The sequence below is a fragment of the Juglans microcarpa x Juglans regia genome, chromosome 3S (assembly GCF_004785595.1).
Source record: "Juglans microcarpa x Juglans regia isolate MS1-56 chromosome 3S, Jm3101_v1.0, whole genome shotgun sequence".
NCBI lineage: Eukaryota > Viridiplantae > Streptophyta > Magnoliopsida > Fagales > Juglandaceae > Juglans > Juglans microcarpa x Juglans regia.
The window spans coordinates 13,593,572-13,619,786 of NC_054599.1; the positions used below are offsets into that span (position 1 = coordinate 13,593,572).

The 26,215-nt window shown below is 39.4% G+C and overlaps 1 protein-coding gene and 1 long non-coding RNA gene across 16 annotated transcripts in view; both read right to left on the reverse strand.

Moving 5' to 3' along the window:
- Positions 1-7,759: 7,759 nt before the first annotated feature.
- Positions 7,760-8,318, reverse strand: LOC121258217. Its single transcript, XR_005939370.1, has 2 exons — positions 8,168-8,318; positions 7,760-8,093 (listed from the first exon to the last, which is right to left on the reverse strand). It is a non-coding gene; the product is annotated as an uncharacterized LOC121258217 (long non-coding RNA).
- A 148-nt stretch (positions 8,319-8,466) lies between these two features.
- Positions 8,467-26,215, reverse strand: part of LOC121258216 (ENHANCER OF AG-4 protein 2-like) — a 44,575-nt gene continuing 26,826 nt past the window's right edge. For 2 of the 15 annotated variants that reach the window (XR_005939363.1, XR_005939360.1), the window contains exons 10-13: positions 20,907-21,002; positions 20,124-20,296; positions 19,381-19,600; positions 8,966-9,289 (exon numbers count right to left, since the gene is read on the reverse strand). Coding sequence is in view for 5 of the 15 variants with exons in the window: in XM_041159621.1 (XP_041015555.1) it covers positions 20,226-20,296; positions 20,907-21,002 (167 nt within the window). In the remaining 10 variants the exon portion in view is untranslated. Of the gene's footprint in view, positions 8,709-8,965; positions 9,290-19,380; positions 19,601-19,972; positions 20,053-20,123; positions 20,297-20,906; positions 21,003-21,251; positions 21,332-26,215 lie in introns of those variants that run through there. The other 13 variants (XR_005939369.1, XM_041159626.1, XR_005939361.1 and 10 more) reach the window with 12 other exon arrangements.

Below are 26,215 nucleotides of genomic sequence, written 5' to 3' on the forward strand. Positions count from 1 at the left end.
TTAGTGAGGGGTTGGTCGGAAGAAGCACTTATTGACACATTTGTGGATGGTTTGAGACCTTGGTTAGCCAAGAAAATTAAATTGAAGCAACCAACTAGGCTTCAAGAAGTTATGAGGATGGCCGAAATCTTAGAGGAGAGCACTTACTTAGAGAAGCGTCATTCCAAGGACATGGGGAGCAAATTCTCAAAATCTTTGCAAATCAAAGCTCCTTGGTAAGGCAAGGAGGAAATGGGGAGTTTATCAAAACCGAAGCCTTATGAAATAAAAAATTGTCTGGAGAAGAAGTTCAATAGAGGATCAAAAAGGGACTTTGTTTCAAATGTGGTAACAAATGGAGCAAAAAACACAAATGTAGATCCGGTCAAGCATATGTGTTGCTTGAGGAAGGAACAAGTAAAGAAGAGGAAGATGGCCATGAGGAGTCATCTAGTGAAGAATCCGAGCACGAAGAGGCCAAATCTAGTGAACCACTAGAGGAGGCTGAATTGTCCTTGAATGCAATTTCGGGAGTACAAAGACCCACATCCATGAGAGTCACGGCATGGGTTGGGAAGTTTGAGGTGACTCTTTTGGTGGATAGTGGTTCCATGCATAATTTCATCAATGCCAATATTGTTACCAAAATTGGATTGAAGCCGAGTGCTATTGAGCCTTTTGAGGTTAAAGTAGCAAATGGGGAACAAGCTAAGATATGAAGGGCTTGTCAAAGAAGTGAAGATGAAATATTCAAGGTGTGAGAATTGTGGCCGGCCTTCATGTGTTGGCACTAGTGGGCTTTGATGTGGTATTAGGCAATGCTTGGCTCAAGGGCCTTGGGAGAGTAATTCATGACTACCACAACATGACCATGGAGTTCAAACTTGGGTCAAATAAGAGAGTTTGGATAGCCTTGACATCAAAAGAAGTGAAATCATGTGAGGCCATTATGTTTGAAAAGTTGTGCAAAGGTGGAGCCCATTGTTTTGCCATAATGGTGGCCGACGAAGACTATTTGTGCAAGGTTGAGAAGACTGACGAAGAAGGCCACAAGGATGAATTAGAGGGGCTGCATGTGGAAGTAAGAGAGGTCTTGGAGGACCATAGAGGGGTCTTAGAGGTGCCTACTTCATTGCCACCTTTTAGGCTCTTTGATCACCAAATTGTGCTTGTAGATGAGAAGAAACCGGTGAATGTTCCCCCTTACCGTTATGCCCATTTTCAAAATGGAGAAATAGAGAGGCAAGTCGATGATATGTTGAAGAATGGCTTGATAAGGCCGAGCACTAGTCCATTTTCTTCCCCGATGTTGCTTATGAGAAAGAATGATGGATCATGAAGGTTTTGCATGGACTATAGGGCTTTAAATGAGGCCACGATGAAGGATAGGTTTCCTATCTCCACAGTGGATGAGATGCTTGATGAACTTCATGGTGCAAGAATCTTCTCCAAACTTGACTTGAGGGCCGGTTATCATCAAATAAGAATGAAGAATGAAGATGTACACAAGATGGCATTTAGAACCCACTCCGGGCATTTTGAGTATCTTGTGATGCCCTTTGGGTTATGTAATGCCCCATCTACATTCCAAGCTGCCATGAACACTATCTTCAAGCCACTCTTAAGGAAATTTGTGTTGATATTTTTTGATGTCATCTTGGTTTACTCCAAGACTATTGAAGAGCATAAGGAACACTTGAGAATTGTGATGAGGATTTTGGAGGAGCACCACTTATTTATAAAGGCTTCTAAATGTGCCTTTATGGAGAAGGCGTTAAAGTATCTTGGTCATTTCATCTCGGGAGAGGGGGTTAAAGTAGACAAATGGAAGATTGAGGCCATGGTTGATTGGCCATTGCTTAAGGATGTTTCAGCCTTGAGAGGATTTTTGGGATTGACTGGCTACGATAAACGGTTTGTGAAAAACTATGGGCTTATTGCTAAGCCACTTACCTCCTTGTTAAAAAAAGATAATTTAGAGTGGACCCAAGAGGCAAGAAAGGCCTTTGAAGAATTGAAGAGGGCTATGACCAATACTCCTGTGTTAGCTTTGCCTAACTTTGAAAGGCCATTTGAAGTTTATACCGATGCGAGTGGTGAAGGAATAAGGGCTGTTTTGGTTCAAGATAAGAGGCATTTAGCCTTTATTTCTAAAGCACTTGGGCCAATGAAGAAAGCTTGGATTACCTATGCTAGAGAGATGTTAGTAGTTGTTCATGCCATGAAGATGTGACAGCCTTTCCTATTGGGTCGCAAATTCACTATTGTGACGGATCAACAAGCTTTGAAGCACCTCCTTCAACAAAAAATTGTGACATCCAAACAACAAAAGTTCCTTGTAAAATTGCTTAGTTTTGAGTATGACATTGTGTACCAACCAGGTAAAGAGAACAAGGTAGCCCATGCATTGAGTAAAAGAGATTAGAGTTCACTATTATGGGTTGTGCAAGAAGAAGATGACTCTTCCATGTTGGCCTTGAGTGAGGCCGAATGGAGGATTTGGAATAAAATCCGAGAAGCTACCAAGCTTGATGCTAGAGCAATTGAAATTGTGGAACTTTTAGAAGCCCAAAGTGATGGAGTGGTCGGCTTCAAGGTAAAAGATGGCTTGATCTACTACAAAGAATATGTGTATGTGCCGAATGTGCCCAACTTGAGGAAGGAGATTCTTGACCATTTTCATAATAGCAAAGAAGGTAGTCATTTAGGTTGGTTGAGGACCTACATAAGGATTAAGCACTTCTTTTATCGGGAAGGGCTTAAGAAGGCCGTGAAGACTTTAATGGCCGAGTGTGATAAATGCCAAAAGACTAAGTATGATATAAGACCCCCATCCGGGCTCTTGCAACCATTGCCAATTCCAAACTTGATTTGGGAGGACTTGACAATGGATTTTGTGAAAGGCTTACCCATTAGTGGTGGATATGAGGTTATATTGGTGGTGGTGGATCGCCTAAGTAAGTATGCTCACTTCATCCCTCTAAGGCATCCTTACACGGCCAAGAGTATCGACAAGGCCTTTTGTGGATAATGTGGTGAAGCTCCATGGCTTTCCAAAGAGCATAGTGACCAATCGAGATAGGGTGTTCATAAGCACCTTTTGGAAGGAACTCTTTGAGTTACAAGGGAGTAAATTGAAGGCTAGCTCATCCTACCATCCTCAAACCGATGAGCAAACCGAAGTTGTAAATAGAACACTTGAACAATACTTGAGGTGTTTTTGATATGAGGAGCAACGAAGATGGGTTGACTATTTGACATGGGTCGAGTATTGGTACAATACTACTTTTCATGCTTCCATCCAAAGAAGCCCCTTTAAAGTTGTGTATGGAAGATTACCACCCAACTTGGTCAATTATGAGAGAGGCACCACCAAGATTGATGAGGTAGAAAGTGAATTGCTTACTCGGGATGAGATATTGACAAAGGTGAAGAGAGAGCTCAAGAAAGAATGAAGAAGTATTATGATCAAGGAAAGCGTGTAGTAGCCTTTGATGTAGGAGACTATGTCTATTTGAAAATCCAATTGTTTGGACAAATGACCTTAAGGAAGAAGCTTAATTTGAAGCTATCTAAAAGGTACTATGAACCTTTCAAGGTGTTAGAAAAGTTGAGGGAGGTAGCCTATACGTTGGAACACCCTCCAACCTCCAAGCTACATCCAGTTTTCATGTGACCATATTGAAAAAGAGAGTTGGTGATCCAAAACTTATTGTGGAAGAATTGCCAAGATTTGATGAAAAAGGGAGAATGCTTTTGCAGCCGAGGGAGATTCTTGATTATAGGATGGTTACAAGGGGGAGGAAGAGAAGAAAGGTGTGGCAAGTTTTAATTCAATGGGGAGGGGTGCTAAGAAAAGAGGCCACGTGGGAAGACTATGATCACATAGGGGAGAGATTTCCTCAATTGATCCTCGAGGGCAAGGATGTGCTTGAAGGGATGGGGAATGTCAAAACCCCTAGAAAAGTGGCACCGGGCCACGCCTCGACACTACCCTTGACATGCAAGGACAGCCCCATGGCAAGCCCCACGGCCAGCCTACATGCATGCCTTGACATGCACGAGGCCCCCAGTGAGGCTACCACCTGCGCGTAACCCCAAAACGCAAGCCAGCATGCACATGCCTAGCCACAGGCCCATCGAGGTTAGTGGTCATGCACAGCCCATGCACATGCCCCTGCGCATCCCCCTGCGCCGCATGGCCTAGCGCACACCCTATCACCTGCCCATGCGCATGTTGCTGCACCACACAGCCATGCGCCGCACGCCCCAACACCTGCCCTTGTGCCACACGACCAGCATGTCAGCGAGGCTAATGGCATGCCTTAGTAGGCATGTCATCCAGCGCACGACTCCAGCCCGTGCCCTGCAGGTAAGGCTAGTGGCATGCCCACCAGGCATGCCATCCAGCGCATGGCTCCAGCCCATGCCTTGCAGCACCAACGCCCAGGCTACCTTCCTGGGCCATGTCGAGCCCACACCCAGGCCACCTGCCTGGGCCATGCAACACACGCATGGCACCCTGCTGGTGGGCATGCCATCCAGCGCATGGCTCCAGCCCATGCCTTGCAGCACCAACGCCCAGGCTACCTGCCTGGGCCATGTCAAGCCCACACCCAGGCCACCTGCCTGGGCCATGCAGCACACGCATGGCACCCTGCCAAGACCAACATCAGGCCATACACGACACCATGCCATGCCTACCAGCAGGCCCATGCATGGCACCCTGCCATGCCCACCAGCAAACCAGCCCAACCGAGGGCCATGAACCATCCTAGCCCATCCATAGGCCAATGCATGCCACGGGCCACCTTGGCCCTTGCAACTTATGTTATTGCTTTCCTTTTATTTTTGTTTAATTATTTTCCAAAGGACCTTTTGCTGGTTTCCACTTTGTAATCTCTATAAATAGGACCCTTAGTCATTTCATTTACATCTTTTGACAATTCCCTTTGTGGACGGCTTATTGTTCTTGAGATCATTTTCGATGTTTAGCACTTCAGCTCTTTGGGGTGTCATTCATAAATCCCTAAGGAGAGAATCACACTTTGCAATTCATGAATAAGTGTGATTCAAGTTATCAATCTTATGAATATTATTCAGTCATTCTCGTCTTCCATTATTTCTCCATTGATCTTATTATTTTATGTGCATTGCTCTTGCATTGCTCATATATGTTCTTGAGAATTTCAGCCAACAAACACTTTCCTTGCATCCATTTGATCTTTCCCATATACATATTTTGGCCACCCTTGTGTAAACCTACTTTCCATATTCGGCCACTTCCCAAAATTACCCTTCTTCCATCATCCATCAACCCTAGCCGAAATCCCCTAGTCCAAATAAGGTAACTCCTACCTTTTTAGCGACATTGACCTCATCCAAATCACATTCCTTGATTTAAGGAATTGCCAATCATCATCAATTCCTTAAATCTCTCATTTCCTAAAATATCTCAAGTCAATCCTTGACCTTCTATAATAGCCAAAACCGAATCCCTTTTCCTTCGTAAAAAGATTCATACCACTTGGGAATCTTTCCTAAATCACCTTCCAACTGCCCAACCCTATCCAAACTTTCCATTTCGGCAACCCTAGTTGCCTTGCACCTGAAACCCTAATCCAACATCCCAAACTTAGCAACCCTAGTTGCCACTCACCCGAAACCCTAACCTCACTCCACTCATCCAACCCTAGCTTCCATCTACTCGACACCACACTCAAGGAACAAGCCCTAGCTATTCCACATTGCATTGCATGCCATCAAACATGTAGAACATCCCCATTGCATCCTCATCATCACTTTCATCACTCAAACACTAAACCTTCATCAACCTAGGAACCTTCCATTGCCATAGAAGTTAAAGGCCAAACAAGTTGGCAAGGCCCGCTCGGTCATCATCATCACTAAGGCGAGCTCGTGGACCTTAGTATTTAGGGACAAGACTGAGATCCCTAACAGAAAGAGATGGCTCGACATCGCGATGAGAGAGAGAGACGTGTAGCAGACAGCGGAGAGAGAGATATGCCGTTGTATGAGAGAGAGAGAGAGTCAGGGGAAGAAGAAGAATGGAAGAAGGGTGTATTAAACCCTAAATATGGACGCCTAAATTAAACCAAACGGCATCGTTTCATTCTAAATTTTCTTTCTAAACAATCCGTGTAAAACAACGTTGTTTCACTTAAGTGAAACAATGTCTTTTTATCTCAAATATTAATAAAATATATATATAATTGGCTAGTTCAACGATTAAACCAGAACCAAACCGGCCGACACCGATTTCAACTTATTTCTACCACCGGCCAACTGTTTTTCTGCCGGTTTCAGGATGAAAAAGGCCCTCTATTTTGACGCGAAACCTACAAAGGTGGGAATATATTAGGGCATAATTTGGGTTTTCATTCCCACATTTATGGACTCCTTAGATGTTTTTTTTTCCTAATATTTTGTAGCTAAATTTTTTTTTTGGTATGTTGATTAAATTGGTTTTCTTATTTCCCAAGGGCTGAAAGGGGAACAAATTAAAAGCTAAAATAATCTATAGATTTCTTGTAGGTTCAGCTTTTGGTCGACTCAAGACCCAAAATTCCTGCTCGGGTTGAACTCCTAGAAAACCCATGGCGCTGCATAAAAAGAAATAAAATGAGAACTAACGCCAAGGAGTTAGTTCAGTGCCCTTTTTCCTTACCCAAAGAATCAAGAAGTTTGCCACCCTGAACGCAGTTTTTGAAGAAAAACTTGTGCATTGAAGTGAGTCGTCTGCTAAGATTGGTACCCCAAGTATTCGACAATTATAAAAGCATAGTCTGTGACTTGCAAATCAGAGGGCTTATATTCTTCGTTGTCAAAATAAACTTTTAATAGTTTGACTTTTTTTTTTTTTTTTTTTGGCAACATTGCATTCAGAAAATTAATGGTATGAAAAGTGTAGGAGACCCAGAAATACCTCATAGCATTCATTACAATGCATGAAAATGAAATAAAAAAGAGAAATGGGGTCAACAAGTTTGCCTAGTCTCACGTTTCTTAACATGGTTTTCTTCCCTGAGTCAATAAAATGGATCACCAAAAATGCTATTTTTAAAGTAGTTAATTGATTGGTTCTTATTGAGTCATCTACTGCAATTGGAAGCTAAAGCAGGGAAATGTAGACTAAGTTAGACCACATTGAGGCGGGCGATGGAAATCTCCTTTCCTGCATCGTTAGAAAGTGGAGCATAAAATAAAGGCAGCTCTCAACAAAATGGAGATCTAATCCCACGCTTGTCGAGAGATTGTGGGATCCAGACCATATAAAAGAGGATTGACAAAACCAAGAAACAGTGGCTCTCAAGTGTCACCTACAATGGTCATGGGAATCATGTGTTGATGTAATGGCAGACTGATGGTGATGTAAAAGGGATGAGAAGCCAGTGGTGGGTGGGATGTGGTTGCCTCTTGGCAAAGGTGGGAGGTGATTTTCATGTGGACTGGGGCAGAGGTGTGGTGCCGAAAACAAACAGAGATGTATCAGAGCTGTCTACAAACATGCATGTGAGCTCTTTGCTGTGGCTTCAGACGCCGCTTCCATCTACAATATGCAAGGGCTCGTGACAAGTCCAATAAGTGAGTGTTTTTATCCTTCTATTATAACCAAAAGGAAAAAAACTCTTGGTTTTCTTTATGACGGATGTGAGAATTAGTTCAATTAGAGAAAGGAATCATCTTGCTGTGCCGTGACTTGTGTTAAAATGGTCATCCCAGATTCGTGTTAAATGGATACAAAGCAAAGCTTGAGGTGTGTTCCAAATATATTGGTCATCGTACACGCTAAAAAGATGATAACTCTGGTGAAATGACTTTTTAACCTTAGTAACAGTACCCCATTCGGCAGTAGCCTCCACATCTTCCTTGAGTGTATTCAACTTATCGAAAATAGAATAAAACAATAAAAATGAATACCAACTCTTTTGGGTGTATCCTAAATGAATGACTCAAAATTTAATATCAGATCTCTTCACGGGAGTTTTGACAGAATTTGGGTGTATCCTAAATGTATCCTAACTAAATCACCAGAGTTTAGGATCACCGAGCATTTTAACCCAAAACGATGCTCCCTTCAAAACGGGCATTTTCTGAGGAAAGAGAGCATCAAATAATATATTGAGATGAAATTCTGACTTTAATACATAAATGCCGCAAATCCTACCTCTATCTTTGTTTTCAGAGGTAAGGATCTTGCTCACATGATATATATATATATATATATATATATATATTTTATTGGAACCGGGTGTTCAGGAACAGCATCCCGACTAATCTCAAGGGCGCACATGCCCTCAGTAAGAAGTTTCTCGCAAGTACACATTAGGTAATTCAAGAGGAAAAATAAGAAACAAGATAAATTAAAAACCACTATATTTTGAAGAAGCAACGCATGCATTTAGGAGGCAGTCAATCAATCTCAGCACCTCACACTATCTACACGTAATATATTGACACTTTACAAACCACAATCTGGCTTGAATATTAAACCAATAATTTTCCAAATACCATTGGTTTGCTTTTATCCAAACCGAACATGCTACAAACTATCAAAATCATCAAAAGATTAAGAGATGTCTCATCAATAAAATATCTGGGACTACTAATAATGACTTTATAAATCATATCTAGAGATAAATCAGATTAACAATGGAATTTCAAGATGCATGATAAACATGAGAACATCTAATCCAATGGTTGGTCACCTAAAATTTCATTCTAATGAAAATTTATTTAATGGCCTTTTTACCAAGTGTTTCCCCAATTGCAGAAAGCAAAAACCAAAATATCAGTCCATGGCAGATTTAGTAGTGAGGGATCTGAGAGGGTGATGACAAACGATCTCCAATGAAAAATCTTGAAAACAAAATGGCAAAAAACGGCTGCTGTGAAGAAGATTTCGAAATGTAAACACTATCTTTATCACATAAGTGAATGATCGAGCAATCAACAACAAATTTTCTGTGTTGTGTTTATATCATAGATCATGAAGCAGATCACATATATGATAAATAATAAAATGATATTAGAGAAAAGAACCATCTATTCTTGAAGCATGTAAGAGAATTATCATAGAATTAATATCTGAAGCATGTAAGAGAGCCATCCTCATTTGGATAGAAGTAGTCTAACAGGAAAGTGTACTAGTTATTAGCATCATACAACATTTACCTCAAAATCTTGTAGTTATATCTGCCACAATGTATGAAACCATATTAGTGGATTGATGACCAGATTGATAGCCTCAAAAATGGTGGACATTTTGGTTTTAATGTTTTTCCATAACCTGTAACAATACAATATGTTATTACAACAAATTCTGAACTAAATTGTACTTCGGTGAAAGACAAAAGAAAAGGCATATATAGCACAGTACTTGTTGCTTTCCATATACTCCAAGCGGGCTATATTTCAAGCATGTACTACAGATGCATGAAAATTACAGCTGGTCATATCGACAATAATTCCCTGATTCTTACTTATCAAAAAATAATAATAATTCCCTGATTCCATAACCTATTAAAGATAAATAGAACTTTCAAGTTGAACACCCCTCCTAAACTCCCTCAAGGACAAATGCCATCTACTCTTACAAGAAACAAAGTGGACTGCCTCTCTTGGGAAAATTTTGACGTTGGACAATTTAAGGAAGCGGGGTATTATAGTTATGGATTGGTGTTTCATGTGTAAGAAGCATGGGGAAACTGTAGATCATTTACTTTTGCATTGTGAGCTGGCAAGAGCTTTGTGGGATGGCATTTTTTTGTAGATTTGGTTTGGCTCGGGTGATGCCTTTGAAAGTGCTTGATCTTCTTGCATGTTGGAACATGCTTCATGATTGTGCTCCAATGGATGGGGCTAGGAAGTTGGTTCCTTTTGTTACCGTATACTATTTAGGAATAAATATACAATTTAGGAATGTTGACAAGTACATATACATTTATCTCTGTGTTAATATTAGTTTTACAGAATATATTTACCATGTATAGATGCCAAATATTAAGAATACTTGAGACTTTCCGGTGTATAGCATAATATCTACTTTTTTCTTTTCTTATTTTTTTTAAGAAGAGGACGGTATCCCAAATTTATTAATAACCCTCACTTATGGTGGAGGAATACCATGGTTACAATCCGGATGCCTAGGGGTTACAAATAATCAAGAAAAAAACCAAACCTAGGCATCAAAATAAGAAAAAGACTAACTAACTCAAGCACTATACAATATTAAATAGACCAGCATAATATCTACTTTCCTTGTAAAGTTCGGTGATTATGTTGATAATGAGAAGTGGCTGAACAGTGATGGTCAGTTTTTCCAAAAGCACTCTTATTGTTTTCTTTGTTTTATCAAGTTTGACATGGTATCAAGAGCAGGTTCATAATTCTTGCCTGTTTTGAAATTGTTTCTCTCGGGGTGTTTTTTTGGGGATTTCGGCTCTGTTTGTTGCTGCTTTCTGGTTCCTGTGTTGATTTTGGCGCCTTCTGTTGGGTGCTTTTGGTTCTGTGCTTGATTTCAGCGCCTTCTGTTGCGTCTCACTGGTTCGGTTCTTGTTTTGGTGCACTCTATTGCTAATTTCTGGATTTCGGCGCCCTTTTCTGGCTCTGTTCTTGTTTCGGTACCCTTTGTTCCTGGTTTGGCTTCAATTTTGGCACTCTCTATTGTGGTTTTCTGGTGTGGTAATTTTTTGACAACTGTTTCGATTTTCTGGTCTAGGTTTTTCTCGGCACGTCTGTTTTTTTTCATGTTTGTCGCAGCAATCTTCTGGTTGGATAATTTCTTTTCGGTTACATCATGTCATCAGATAAATTAGACTCGTTCCATATTCCGTTTTACTAGCAAAAATTATTCTGCTTGGGAGTTTCAGTTTAAATTATTTGTCAAAAAGAAAGAATTGTGGGGTCATTTTGATGGGAGTGATCCCGCACCTAGAGATGTAGAGGCTTTGTCTAAATGGAAAATAAAGGATGCTCAGGTTATGACCTGGATCCTTAGCTCGGTTGAGCCTCACCTTGTTCTCAATCTAAGGCCTTACAAAACTGCCGCTGACATGTGGAATTACCTCAACAAAGTTTACAATCAAGACAACACGGCTAGGCGATTTCAATTTGAGTATGAGATGGCTAATTTCACACAGGGGAGTCTCTCCATTGAGGAATATTTTTCTGGTTTTCAAAATATTTGGGCTGACTATTCAGACATTGTTTATGCTAATGTTCTCGCTGCAGCTCTCTCTGTTGTTCAAGCAAGAGAGATCAATTCTTAATGAAGCTACGCTCCGATTTTGAAATTGCACGTTCTAATCTGAATGAATCGTCATCCTGTACCATCTTTGGATGCTTGTGTGAGCTACCTTCTTTGTGAGGAGCAGCATATAGTAACTCAGGCTGCCATGGAACATCGGGCTAATGTTCGTGCATCTGTTACTGTGGCTTATGCAGCATAGGGGAGGAACAAGGGTAGAGACATGTGTGTTGTCCAGTGCTTTAGTTGTAAATGTTTTGATCATATTGCTCAGGATTGCCCCAAGAAGTTCTGTAACTACTGCAAGAAATAGGGTCATATCATCTCTGCTTGTCCCATTCAACCTAAAAGGAAGCAGGGTACTGCTTATCATGCCTCCGTTGGTGCCTCTAGTTCTGCTGCATTGCCTGCTGTCTCGCCGGTTGTTCCTATTCCTGCTCATACAGCCTTAGCAAACCCGAACACACTCACTCCTGAAATGGTACAACAAATGATTATTTCTGCTTTTTATGCTTTTGGGCTCTCAAGTAATCATAAAGTTTCTTCCAAGCCATGGTATTTTGACTCCGAAGCCTCTAACCATATGACCAATACTGTTGCTCCTTTTTCCAATGTCAGAAATTATGATGGAAATCTGAAAATTAACACCGCTGATGGCAGTTCTCTGCCTATTAGTGTTGTTGGTGATCTTTTCTCTTCCTTAACTAATGTTTTTGTGTCTCCTAGCCTCTCCACAAATCTTATTTCTGTTGGTCAATTGGTTGATAATAATTGTAATGTTCATTTCTCTCATTCTGGTTGTGTTGTGCAGGATCAAGTGTCAGGGTAGATGATCATGAAGGGACCTAAAGTGGGACGCCTCTTTCCTCTCCACTTTTCTCCTTCCACCATTATTCCTAGTTATCATTTTTACTTTCATTTGCATGTAATGTTGTTAGTTCTGGAAATAAGATATGGCATAGACATCTAGGCCACCCAAATTCTGATGTATTTCGTACTTTGTTTAATTTTGGTTTATTGGGAAATAAAGCATGTTCTTCTCTTGATCTTTCTTTTGATTGTACATCATGTGGCATAAGTAAATTTCTACCTTTTCCTCATCATGCATCTCGTGCCTCACAAGTACTTTGTTTCTCATAGTGATGTTTGGGGGATTACACCAGTCGTTTCTCATGAGCATTACAAGTACTTTGTTACTTTCATTGATGACTTTAGTCACTTTACTTGGATTTACTTCCTACGGGCTAAGGCCGAACTTTTTCAGTATTTAAGCGCTTTCTTGTACTTCTTGAGACTCAATTCTCTGCCAACATCAAGGTCTTGCGCTCTGATTCTGGCGGAGAATACATGTCTAATGAGTTTCAGGACTTTCTTCAAAGCAAAGTGATCATCTCTCAGCGTTCTTGTCATTCGACACCACAACAAAATAATGTTGTTAAGAGGAAAAATTGTCACCTTCTTGATGTCGTAAGAACCCTTTTGCTTGAATCATTTGTTCCTCCTCGTTTTTGGTGTGAAGCGCTTTCTACTTCGGTTCATTTGATCAATCGCTTACCCTCTCTTACATTACATCATGTTTCTCCTTTCTTTAAGTTGTTTGGTCATTCTCCTTCATATTCTGATCTTCAAGCATTTGGTTGTGTTTAGTTTGTGCATCTCCCTGCTCATGAACGACATAAACTTACTGCTCAATCTGTTAAGTGTGCTTTTCTTGGTTATACCATACCTCAAAAGGGTTGTGTTTGTTATGATTCCCATGCTCGTCGTATACGGGTTTCTAAGAATGTGGTTTTTTTTTTTAAATCAATATTTCTTTCCATCTCATGTTAAGTTGCCATCTTCATCTTTATCTCTTATGCCTAGCTTCTCTGATTCTCCAATGATTGTGGAAAGGTTTAAACCTGGTTTTGTGTATGAACGACGTCGTCATGAGTCTGGTTCCATTTCCTCTATGCCCCCTCAAGATCGCGACCTAGTGCCTGATCCTGCTCTTGTTTCCACCACTCTCCGCCGGTCTACTCGTCCTTCTCAACCCCTTGATCGGTATGGTTTCTCATCCCTTGTCTCTCTTGTAGCTACTTTATCCTCTATTTCCATTCCTTCTTCCTACAAATAGGCCATGGAACATGAGTGTTGGTAAACTGCAATGCAAACGGAACTTCAGGCATTTGAGGAGAATCATACTTGAGATATTGTTCCTTGTCCTCCAACAGTCAAACATATTGGAAGTAAATGGGTTTTCTCTATAAAGCTTCATTCTGATGGGTCTTTGGACAGATACAAAGCTCGCCTTGTAGCTCTGGATAACAAACATGAATATGAGGTTGACTATGAGGAGACATTTGCTCCTGTTGCCAAAATGACCACGGTTCAAACCAACTTAGTTATTGCCATTTCACAGTCATGGTAACTACATCAGGTGGATGTGAAGAACATCTTTCTTCATGGTGATCTCCAAGAAGAGATCTACATGAAGCTTCCCTTTGGTATGACTACTTCTTCTCCTCATGATGTCTGTAAGCTAAGGCGTTCTCTGTACGGGCTCAAGCATGCTCCCAGGGCTTGGTTTGAGAAGTTTCGTAGTACACGTCTTACCTTCAGTTTTACACAAAGTCAGTATGATTCCTCTCTTTTTTTCCACAAGTCTGATGTGGGTATAGTCCTTCTCTTGGTTTATGTGGATGATATTATCATTACTGGCACTGATTGTGGTTTGATTACTAAGCTTCAAAAGTTGTTACATGCAACTTTCCATATGAAAGATCTTGGCCAGTTCACATACTTCTTGGGACTGGAGGTTCATCATCGGGCTAATGGTATTTTCTTGAACCAGCATAAGTATATTCAAGATCTTATCACCTTGGCTGGTTTGGAGGACACTTCTTCTATTGATACACCTATGGAGGTAAATGTCAAATACAGAAAAGATAAAGGGGATCTCCTGGATGATCCTACTCTCTATCGGCGCTTGGTTGGGAGTCTTATCTACTTGACCACTACACGACCGGATATCTCCTATGCCGTTTATCAGGTCAGCCAGTTTATGTCTTCTCCTCGGCACCTTCATCTTATTGCAGTTCGCCGCATTATCCGTTATCTTGGAGGCTCGCCTACTTGTGGGTTGTTCTTTCCTACAAGCTCATCTCTTCAACTTGCTGCCTACAATGATGCTAATTGGGCTGAGTGCCAAGATAAGCGTCGATCTACTATGGGTTGGTGTATGTTTTTGGGTGATGCCTTAATTTCTTGGAGATGTAAGAAACAAAGATCATGTTTCTAAATCATCTACTGAAACTGAGTGTCGTACCATGTCTACTGCTTGTTCTGAAATTGTATGGTTACGTGGTCTTTTGGAGGAGCTTGGGTTTCCTCAGACTAATTCTACCCGCTGATAACACTAGTGCTAGATCCCTTTCTCTTTTCCTTTTTTGGTTAGGCTAATGCTCCACCAATGGGACGAGAGCTGACTAGTTTGTTCCCACATAACTTCAACAAGTTTCATTCTTACTCAAAGACCGAACTGGGAATAGAGGAAGAAGCCTCTAATTCTAATTACCCAGATCAGTTTCAAAATAGACTCTATTCAGATTGCAACCAATCATGTATTCCATGAACGCACCGAGCATATTAAGGTTGATTGTTATTCTATCCGAGATACCTTAAGAGTCGGGTGATATCTCTTCCTTACATTTCTTCTGATCGCCAAGTGGCCGATGTCTTCACCAAAGCAATGACTCGACAGCGGCATCAATTTCTTGTTGGCGAATTGTTGCTGGTTGACTTACTAGCATCAATTTGAGGGGAGATGTTAACGTATACCATTTAGGAATAAATATACAATTTAGGAATGTTGACTATTACATGTGCATTTATCTCTCTGTTAATATTAGCTGTACAGATTATATTTACCATGTATAGATGCTAAATATTAGGAATACTTGAGACTTTCTGGTGTATAGCATAATATCTACTTTCCTTGTAAAGTTTGATGATTACGTTGATAATGAGAAGTGGTTGAACCGTGATGGATAGTTTTTCCAAAAAGCACGCTAGTTTTCTCTGTTTTCTCGAGTTTGGCACCTCTGTGTCTTATATGGTGCATTTGGATGCAAATGAATGAGCGGTGTTTTAATGACAAGGAGCATACTTTGGAGCAAATCCAGAACTTTTTGTGCACTCTTTATTGCTTTGGTTTTTTGCTTTAGTGATTAACGGAACCTTTCTTCATGATTTTCTGTTGTCGCTTTCTATTTCATAGAATGTATATCTAGGTGTTTTGTTTTGTATACTTCTTGTGTACATGGGTTTCACCTATACATTCGTTTCTAATAAAATTACGTCTTACTTATATAAAAAAAAGAAACAAATACATTAAAAAAAAGAGAATCTTTCAGAAACACCTGGCTTCCACAACTGTGCCACTCATCTTAAATCAGATACTATGATAGAGTAGGCAATTTGGGAATTTAAGGAAAAAGGATGTCAATATCATACATTATGATTGAAGGTGAAATCAGATGTGAAGTACAGGTATGAAACAAAGATGCTATTTAGACATCGCTAAGAGAATAAGAGTGGAGGCGTGAAGGGAGTGCAGCATATTTAATCAATATAGACAGATCTACAAGAAAACCATATGAAACTAAAAATGCACCATGAAATGTCAGGCAAAAAAAATAAAAATAAAAGGAAAACAGAACCAAAGACACAATTGTAAGCTTCTACTCTTAACTCCTAAATTACTTCTTTCCAACTCCCTTAAACATCCTAATCCACATTATAATGGTATCTGCAAATTTAAAAAGTAAATACGGGGTATCACAGCATGGGAGAAAGAAGTTCAAGCCGGGCTCCAATTATAACATTAACCAGTCTTTTTGGAGTATATGTCCAGAAATCACTTTGGATTTCCTTAAGCCATTACAGTAAAGTGTTAAAGCCATGTTAACCAAAAGTGTGATGATGATGTAATGGCCTGACGAGATGTCAGCAATTTAAGGGGGACCCTGATTGCGTATAGTAAGGTGGTGAATTCTCACTCCAAGCACTTTACAATGATTCCAAGGAGCTCTAATCGTAACATTAAAATCCTTTCGGAGTATCAGTCCAGATTGAGATTTGGACTTTCCTTGGGTCATTACAAGATGACTTCCAAAGCAACAGGAGGGAGCGGAAGAAGTGGGATGGTTAAAAAGGTCATTTCAGGAAATTGAAGTCCATGAGGTGGTGAAAGAAATAAATGGTGTGAAAGGTGGAAGGCACCTACAAAGGTGGCTTTCTTTGTCTGGACAGCAGCTTTAGGGAAGATTCTGACTATTGATAATCTTAGAAGACGTGGTTTAATTATCACAGATTGGTGTTGTATGTGTAAAAATAGTGGCGAATCGGTGGACCATCTATTCTTACATTGTGAGTTTGCAAGAGAAATTTGGAATTATTTCTTCAGTAGAATGGGAATTGCATGGGTAATGCCGGGAAGAGTGGTGGAACTTCTAGCAAGTTGGAGAGGAATTACTGGGACACCACAGATTGCAGCTGTGTGGAAGATGGCTCCTTTATGTATTCTTTGGTGCATTTGGAGTGAAAGAAATGATAGACTTTTTGAGGATCATGAACGCTCCTTGGAAGAGTTTAGGAATTTTATGTGAAAGACTTTATTTATGTGGGCCAGTGCTTTAGATATGAATGGTCTCAGCTTCCATGATTTCCTTGTAACTGTTTTTATTTCCTAAATAGGTGTATTCACATGTATACTTCCAGTGTACCTGGGTTATGCCTACTCTTTGATAAATAAAATATCTTATTACTTAACAAAAAAAAAAGAATCAGAACCAAAGCGAGACTCATGACTTGTCCCCAAGCCTATTGAGAGGAGGTATGAGAGGACTCACTGAGGGTTTTCATGACTTTCGTACTAGGGCAGATTTGAAAAAATCCTTCATGTGACGTCCATTGTCCTTATATTCCAAAGAACCGCCCCCCCCCCCCCCCAACACAAAAAAAAAAAAAAAAAAAAAACAACATGGCAACATATGGTGTATGGACATAAAAGTCTTTGGACCTATAAGGCTTGTGAGCATAATCCACAAAATCAAGGCAAGAGTCCTAGCTAATAGATTGAATTCAGGCTTCTAGCTGTGTATGTTGAGGAGATGCGACTCCGTGGAGATGTGGTGCCGGTGGACTTATAAGTCTTGTTGAATGTCTTTACCAAAAAGGTTTTTTTGAAAGCTCATATGGATTGCGACAATCATAGGAAATGTTATGGAGGCTAGGGGTGGGCAGCGGGGCCCCGCCCGGCTTCCACCCCGCCCCCGCATGGCGGGCGGGCTAACCCGCTCCGCCCATGCGGGGGCGGGGTCCCCCGCCCCGCATAGAGAGGGTATAGCGGGGGCGGGGGGCGTGATGACCCCAGCGGGGCCCCGCCCCGCCCCACATTAAAAAAAATTTTTTATTTATATATATTAAATAAATATATTGTATATAGATATACACAATTTATAAAAGACTTAAAATTATATTCAAGTCTACTAAGTCCCACATTGCTTAAGGATGACTATTGTATTGCCTTGGCCTCCTATATAAAGATTGGCCTAGGAGGCCAAATCAATCCAAAATCTAACTCTAATGAGTTTAAATTTTTTTATATTTATAAATTTTAATTTATTGTTTAAAATATATTATAATTTTGGTCTAAAAAAATATTTTTAGACCAAAAAGATTTTTTTTTTAACATAATGGCGGGGGGCTGGGCGGATGGGGGTTTTTCCCCCGCCCCCTGGCACTGGGGCGGGGGGGGGAATCCCCAACCCCGCATGGTGCGGGGCGGGGTGCGGGGAAGGGCACCCCCCTCCCCGCACCATGCAGGTAGCAGGCCTAATGGAGGCTCCAAGAAGAATGATCTCAGTTTCCATGCTGCGGGTTTGCTTCAAGTGTCTCAGAGGAGACCCATAATGAGGGAGGACTTCTAATCTCAAATCTAGCATTTGCAAATGATACAATGATTGTTTGAGAGGCAAACCCAAAGCATTTGAACTCTTTGTATTGCTTGTTCCTTTCTCTAACGCATTTTCAGGGTTCAACATTAACTTGGCTAAGTTGAGTTTCTACCGATTGATAATGTAAATGACACTGAAAGCCTGACAAGTATCTTGGACGTTGACAATCTAGCATTTCATACTGATAGGTGACTGAAAACACACAAAAGGCTGCTAGAATTCGGTGCATTTAAGAAATATGTGCCTAAGTTCAACATATAAAGGAAAGAAAACCGACCGAACTCCAGAATAATAACGTTTGAAACTTAAGATAACCAAAACAATGAATCTAAAGATACTAGACCAATTAATAAGACTTCACCATCAACACAAACTGGAAATAAGTTATGTGTGGGGCAGTCCATCAGTTCAAAGATTAACTAAGAGCAGGAATGGATGGCAAGGAAGAATTTTAAGTGACAAAGCATTGCAGCTCTCATGCATCCCACTATCACCACTAAAAAAAGGCGCACATCTGTCTGTATGTGTGTGTAAATGTAAGTTCAGGTTTAAACAAGTGTAACCCTTTGCAAATGTCATACCATCATCGTACATAGATATAATATACAAACACATACGCACGTGCACAGTTGTGTTCTATGGCAGGTAATGTTACAACATCAATAATTTCTAATGATTCACTTCATATCAATATCATGTTATTTACAGATCAATCCTTTATTTAATGCTTTTTCCAAAATATAAGAGAATAAAATTTAAAGATGAGAAAGAGTTTAATCTCAGATCATCTTCATCCTTTGCGAGTAGGGTGGCTATAGGAAGACTGCATAAGCCAATGGTGAAATTACCAAAACAGTCAACCAATAAAATGTTCCTGAGTGATAGCAGCTAAATCAAAAGTAACTTAAACCCTACACATATATCAAGTAAAATAAGGGAAGGGACAAGGGACAGGAATGACACAAACCCAATTAGTGGAGCATATTACATATATATGTAAGGGATGATGAGACCAGAGAACAAGCCCAATGAAGAATAATTTAATTTCCCCAAATCTCGAATTTGGTTTAGGAATTCATTGCTATGTACAAAATACTAAAATAATTACAAGAGTTAAGAAACAGATGCACTAACCAAGTCAGAGACATGGGCCTACACTAGGCAGAAAATGTTCTCGGGATACACCTGTCAGGAAAAATTTAAATATACAGAGTCCTGCCCAGAGCCTCCACTAGTTCTTAACACTGCCTTCAAGTGTAGATGGATTGCCCTGAAATTCAATCTTACTCCGAGGCAATTTGTAATTAGCATTTGCTACTTGGTGCAACCAAAGTAGGTGAGACAAATTGATCACCTGAGAAAGAGAATGCCAGTTAAATTAGCTCACCCAAGAACACCCCCTTCAAGCCAAAAGGAAAATAATAACAATAACAATAACAATAACAAGAGGTTTCTATAAGCCAACAAAGGAGTACATGAACTAAATGGAGTGATATCGAGTAAAGAATATGAGAAATGCTTTAGCTACAAAGAAATTCTACAAAAGTAAACCCACAAACTAATGTGGCTAGATGTGGTACGTCAGATTGTAAAGCTACTTCTATTGAAAAGTAGATCTAACATATTACATGAAGCAATGTCAGCTTGTGAGTTTACTTTTGTGAAATTTTTTTGTTGCTGTAGCAGTTCTCTAAGAATATACAAGTGATCAGTCCTAAATGTTTGCTTAATGAAGCAAACAGAAATTTTGGGAATATTTGATCAAATGGTCGTCCAATTATTTAAAATATGCTGACAAGGATTCCCCTGTAATGTGCATTTAATGTTAAAATAGGCACCAAAATATAATATTCAGATAAATTTGTCACATTACATACATGAGACCTTCCACTTCATTTGGAGAACGGTAAGGCATTTCCTTCTAAATTAAATCAGCTGCAAAGTACTGAAAACCAATTAGGTGTTCTCACTTGAGGCTATCAAGCTGGCCTCCAACAGTTAAGAGAAGAACTGTCTGGTCTACAAGGAAACATCTGGGACACAGCCTGACCTGGAGAAAATGAAGTCAAAAAATAATTCTTTGTAATAGAAATCAAGTCCTAAATAGTATAGCAAGCACAGGTACTAAGACAGGATATAGGCAGTTATGTTCAACCATACATGGGTAAACAATTCAAGCAATGAAGTGAATCTGGTATCCACAAATACCAAAAAATTACAACTATAAAATCTTATCTGATAATTAAAATAAAATAAAAAAACAAGAACAAAGGTTTAAGACAAAACTAACACTTGACAGCTTTCCTCTCTATCTATCGTCTCTCCCATCCAATCTACTCCTGAGACAGAATATTCTCATCATGACAAATGTAGATTAAGTTCCAACCGTTTTTCCTTTCTACTTTATATGTTTTTTTTTTTTTTTTTTGGGAAATGAAAGAGTTGCAGGTTTTTTAATGAAGATTACGAGCAGATCATCTTTGGGCAAGAACTAAATGTAATTTCCAGAACTTGACAGACAAAGGCATATCAAGACATATCCTCTGTGTAGTTGCATAGGGCACCAGACAACCCAACATCAAGGCATGTCATGCCTTGTTTATAGTACATAAGGTTGCTTAAAAAATAATTGGCAGTGGCTTTTAGAAAGGGAAGGTCACCTGATGTTGGAGCTCCAGTTGGTAGATTATTAGGGGCTGGCCGCTGAAAACCAATATTATTTGCCAGTGGCCTCTCAAGGTGTGGCTGAAAATAACCTGCCATGGTAACGTGCTTTAAAACCATTCTGTATATATGCACTTCAAACTTTCTATATTAACCTCCAACTTAGAAAATTAGCTTATGACATACAGGACCTAGACAATGAAGATATGCCCATAAGAAACACAAACTGGGAAAAGAGAGAAGCTTCTGGAATTTCCAGTCCATGGTATGGAACAAATGCTAATAAAAAACAAGCTTATAAGTAAACTATGCACGAAAAGCAGATGCAAATAATGAACACGTACATAGGTAGTCAGTTATCCACGAGTGCATGTGAAAGTATGGAACTGAGTCAACCTTTTGCAGCCTTCTTGACCTTTTCCTAAATTTGTAAGTCTCAAATGAAGCTAAAGTTGCCAACCCAATTATGGCAGAAAAAGTGCCTGTTTAGAATTACTGCCAATAATAGAGCTTTTGATGTAGAGCTTTAAGATGTAGAACTTTAGAAAGCTCTATTACCGAATAGCTATTTAACTGTGTGGTAACCACAAATCTAAAGTGCTTTAACACTATTATGCCCGTTAGGTAACAAGATAATATAAATGTGCTTTTACAAACAAAAAAGGACGTTTAAAGTTCTTTTATTCTTCAATATAAAATTTTATTTCAAATAGCTAAAAATAAAATGGTTCAAATTTTCATTATTTTTTATACCAAAATGGTTAATAGGATTTTTTTAAAATTTTATACTGATCGATTTCATACTTCTAACTTTTGAAAAAATATTTTTTATGTAACTTCATATAAAGATTATATGTATTCAGGATATGATAGAAAAATAGAAAATTCATATAATATCTTTCAATTAAATTTCAAATTTAAAATAGCAATAAAATCATATAAACGAATAAAACGACTGATAAAAACTTCATGATTTATAAGATAGGTGTGAGAGAATTCATATCATCAACATTTACACCATAGTTCTGCTTTTACTACCCATTAGGAGCAAGAACAAAGATAATAACACCAAATGAAAGTATAGATTACTGTAAGTTGGTAACTGAGTGGCCTGATGTACCACTGTCAACCTTTAAGGCCAGTTAAGGTTTACAACTAGTAAGGAGAAGACAATTTGTCTGTTAAGTTGGTAACTAAGTGGCCTGATGTGGCCCAACTATTTGGGCAGGGTTGTGATATTTTTAACTTGGTGTCCGCAATTTTCAGTACTTGGGTTGTAGTTTAAATCATCTGGTATGTCGTTAATTATCAAGTGAATGAATAAGAACTAGAAATATGCTAGGTCAGTGATAAAAGTTAATAGAACGTAACAAAATGCGATCCAAATTCATATGTCCGACACCTCGGTCACCCTATCTCCTAACAAAAGGTAGCTGGGGGCATCATAATACCCATGAAGCATTCCACAAGCACTTGGAGTGCAAAATAACAAACCAGTGATTTTCTTCCATGACAAATTTTAACGATGGACTTAGTCTGAAATAGTCAAATTGAAAATCATTCTTGTCTAACTAGAGTCCCTATTTGAGTTACTAGTCCAACCCAATAGATCACCAAATACAAAGACATCCAGTCCTTCACTCCCTCAACTATTGATGTAACATACAGGTCCAAATTTTGGGCTTAAAACTAGTATTATATTTTTTTTTTATTTATTTTATTTTTATTATCATCTTATGAAATATGCTAACAGAGAAATTAAAATAATGATTCTTTCCATATCAAAACCTTCGTATGGTTTATCCATTAGGTTCCAATATTAGATTAGGTTCCTAGTTTGAGACTAACCCCAACTCAAACTCTTTAAAAATCCTCTCAGAATCCATATCCTCATAGGAATAATTTCCTAAGTGTAGCCAACTTCAAAAACTAGCATACCTCCTGAGGACCCACGCCACTCCCCCCCCCCCCCCCCCCCAAACAATCGTCTATAAAATCCCATGAAAACCCTCTGATTTGAACACACAAAAATACCCGGAGGAAGACCTCACTTTCGCATAAGCTTAACACTCTGCCCAGCCACCGCCGACCACCCTAGGACGTCAAAGCACTACCCGGCTGCCCAGAAATCGCCAACCAGCCCAACCCCGTTGAACCCACTCCTTTTCGGTAAGTCCTCGACGAGATCTCTCTCTTCCCGTGATTTTCAGTTCTCGGTCTAACTCCCTCACTCTCTCTCTTGCATTGCACCACTGCCAGAGGACCCAGTCACGTCGCCGGTCGATTCCAGCCACCCCAGAGCCGTCGTCGCCTCAACCTCCTTCCCTCGGTGAGTCCCCTGTTATCACACGACTCCCTCCCATAATCAGGAGCACTCTGTGTCTTAGCCTTGCGCCTTCCAGAGAAAGCTTCTACCTCTTAATCTAGGAATGGGCCTTAGGCCTTGAGCCCAATTGGTCGAATGCCTCCTTATTTTCTGAGTGGGCTGAATCAATGTGGGCCTGATGTTTATTTTGGGCTCGTATTTCACAGAAAAACCCTATTACACTACTAAATTATTAGTCACGATTAACTATATATTACAAGCATTTATTAATTTTGAAAGGAAACAAGATAACTACTATGTTAAAATTCTAATTTTGTTTTAATCACGTAAGCAACCACAACACATTTATCTAGAAAATTAATAACGTCAAGTATCTCGTATAGGTAACACGCTACAAGTTGGAAATCAGGAAGCAGCGCTAAGAGGTAAATAATATGATCATATAAATGCATGCGTACTGTGAATATTATTGTTATGTATGAAAATATGATGTGCTAATGATGGTTATCTACGCTACGCTAAGAGACAAGTCAAAGTTAGATTCCTTTCATGATCTTTGATGAAATATGAGATTATGCTTGAATGAATGAATTTGTTGTTTGATGGATTGAATGTTACTAAAATCATATGGAAGCCATGAGATGTTCATGTAGTAATTCAAGTCAAGTATGCCATGTAATAGAATAGCCAGATTATGTAAGCCATGTTCATGTAATACTTAGATCATGTATGCCATGTTCATGTAGTACTTAGATCATGTATGCCATGGAATGTCATAAAATGTTCAGATCATGTTATGTCATGTCATGTTATGCTATGTCATGTACAAGACAATGCCATGTTAAGTTATGCCATGTACAAGAATATGCCATGTTATGTTATGTCATGAACAAGAATATGCCATGTTAGAAAAGTTCATGAAGCCTAAAAAATTCTCATGCATTAAGAAAGATAAGAAGTTTTAAGACAGTGCCACTGACTCAAGCGTGGTTAACCACAAGTTAAGTGAAAAACGGACTCAAGCGTATTTCACTCCATGTTATGCCACTTAGGTGAAACAAGGACTCAAGCGTGTTTCACTCCATGTTATGCAAGTTAAGTAAAACATGGACTCAAGCGTGATTCACTCCATGTTATGCAAGTCAAGTGATTATGCATTCACGTTACATGTTTGTCATGATTATGTATGCTTCTGCTCATGTTAATGATGAATACATATGCTATATGAATCTGTGATGATATATGTATGTATGTAAAGTTTTTCATAAAGTTATGTTACGTGTATGATTGTAAATCTGTGATGTTGTATGTATGTTGTAAAGAGTCTTCAGAAATTAAGTCCATGTTAGGCCAAATTATATTTTACGGTATGATGTGCTACTTACTGAATATTCGACTCATTTTTTGTTTGTCTTCCAATTTTCTTCTATGTTTAATTCTCATAGATGGTGATTATGATGACGCAGAGCTAGATGGCCAGGAGTAGATTTAGTACAAAGAATTAGGAAGGAATAAGTGATATTCACACAAGAATTAAATTTCTTTTATGTCATTCATAGGATTAGTTTATGTTCTTCTACTTTACGTTCAGTTTTCGAAACACAATTCAGTTTTAACATTTCGATACTTTTCAATAAATGAGGTATTTCAGAATATGAATCTCTTTACCGGGCATGATGTTATGAATGTTAGCAATATCTTTATCCTACGGGAAGGGTGTGTTACAATTGATGCTTGTTCTTATTCTTTGTTTATTGTGAAAACTTCAGCTTGAAGAATTTTGGTTACTAATTCCATGTTGTTCATTCCTTTTCTTCAACTAATTCTTTTGACTATATTGTGTTACCCTTCAATTGTGGTCTCCCCCTTTCTTTTCTTCTACTGTATTTTTTGTATCTTCATCAATTTCCTGGTTCTCTTCCAAGCTTTTGCTGCTTTTCTTTCTTCTTCCTCCATTAATTATTTTTGTGTTTTTCAACTTTGGCAACTTTGGTCCCTCTTTTCTCCTCAATGTTCAAATATGGCTAATTCGAGCGCTTCTCGCTGGAATTAACCTCGTCCTTTCCTTTTTCTGTCTCTCTATTAGTTTCCTTTTACTTATTTCTTGTGAGAGGAGGGATTGATGTCAAATTCTAGGCGTTTGAATGTGGAATCAAAGACCTTCGTTTTTCGGAGGGAGGAAATTATATTTGCATTTCTGAGATGAGCAGAAGAGTGGTTAAGTTTGTCTCTCTTAGAGTGCCGGTGTTGTCATGGGTGGCAAAGGTGTTGGAGGAATGTTTGGCACACCCTTGGCGTGATGGGTTTGTCAAAAAGTTGAGGGAGGGTAATAGAGTTGTGATTATTCAGTGTCATGCTAATTCAAGAGGTCGTTTTTTGTCCTTGGATGAGTATGGGAGCAAAAAGGGCTCTTTGATTATTCCCAAAGGATTACATGGCAGAGGTTGGGAAGAATTCGCGTTTTACATGCGTTCGATGATTGGTTCTGAAGTCCCTGCTCTGGAAGAGGAAAACAGTCCAATATGCTCAGGCTATTGATGTTCGAGAGCGGCATGGGAAGGAACCAAGCAGCATGCCGTCAGTGGGAAGGGCCTTCCTCCCAAACGATGCATCATTTGCGCAGGTCTTCCGGCAGGTAATAGCTTTAATGGTACAGAGGGTGATGGTCGGAGGAAGGGGAAGGTTATTGGTGGTGAAGTTCAAAATGAACGGCAGTTCTCTTCACATGCTGACAAATGGCATCATAAGGAGGCTTGTGGGGTTGGTGGTTCACATTCTATGTATCCCGTCAGTGGGGGAAGTCTAAGGGATGTTGTGGGCAGCAAGAGCTAAGTTGTCGGGTGTTCTGGAAAAGACCAATGTCTTGATGAATAAAATTGATTCGGGCTTGGACTTGGTTATGGGCTTAAGTAGTGTTTTAAGGGGCCTAGTCACTTAAGTTCCTCCTCTGCCAAAGCTTATGGGCCTAAGACTACATCT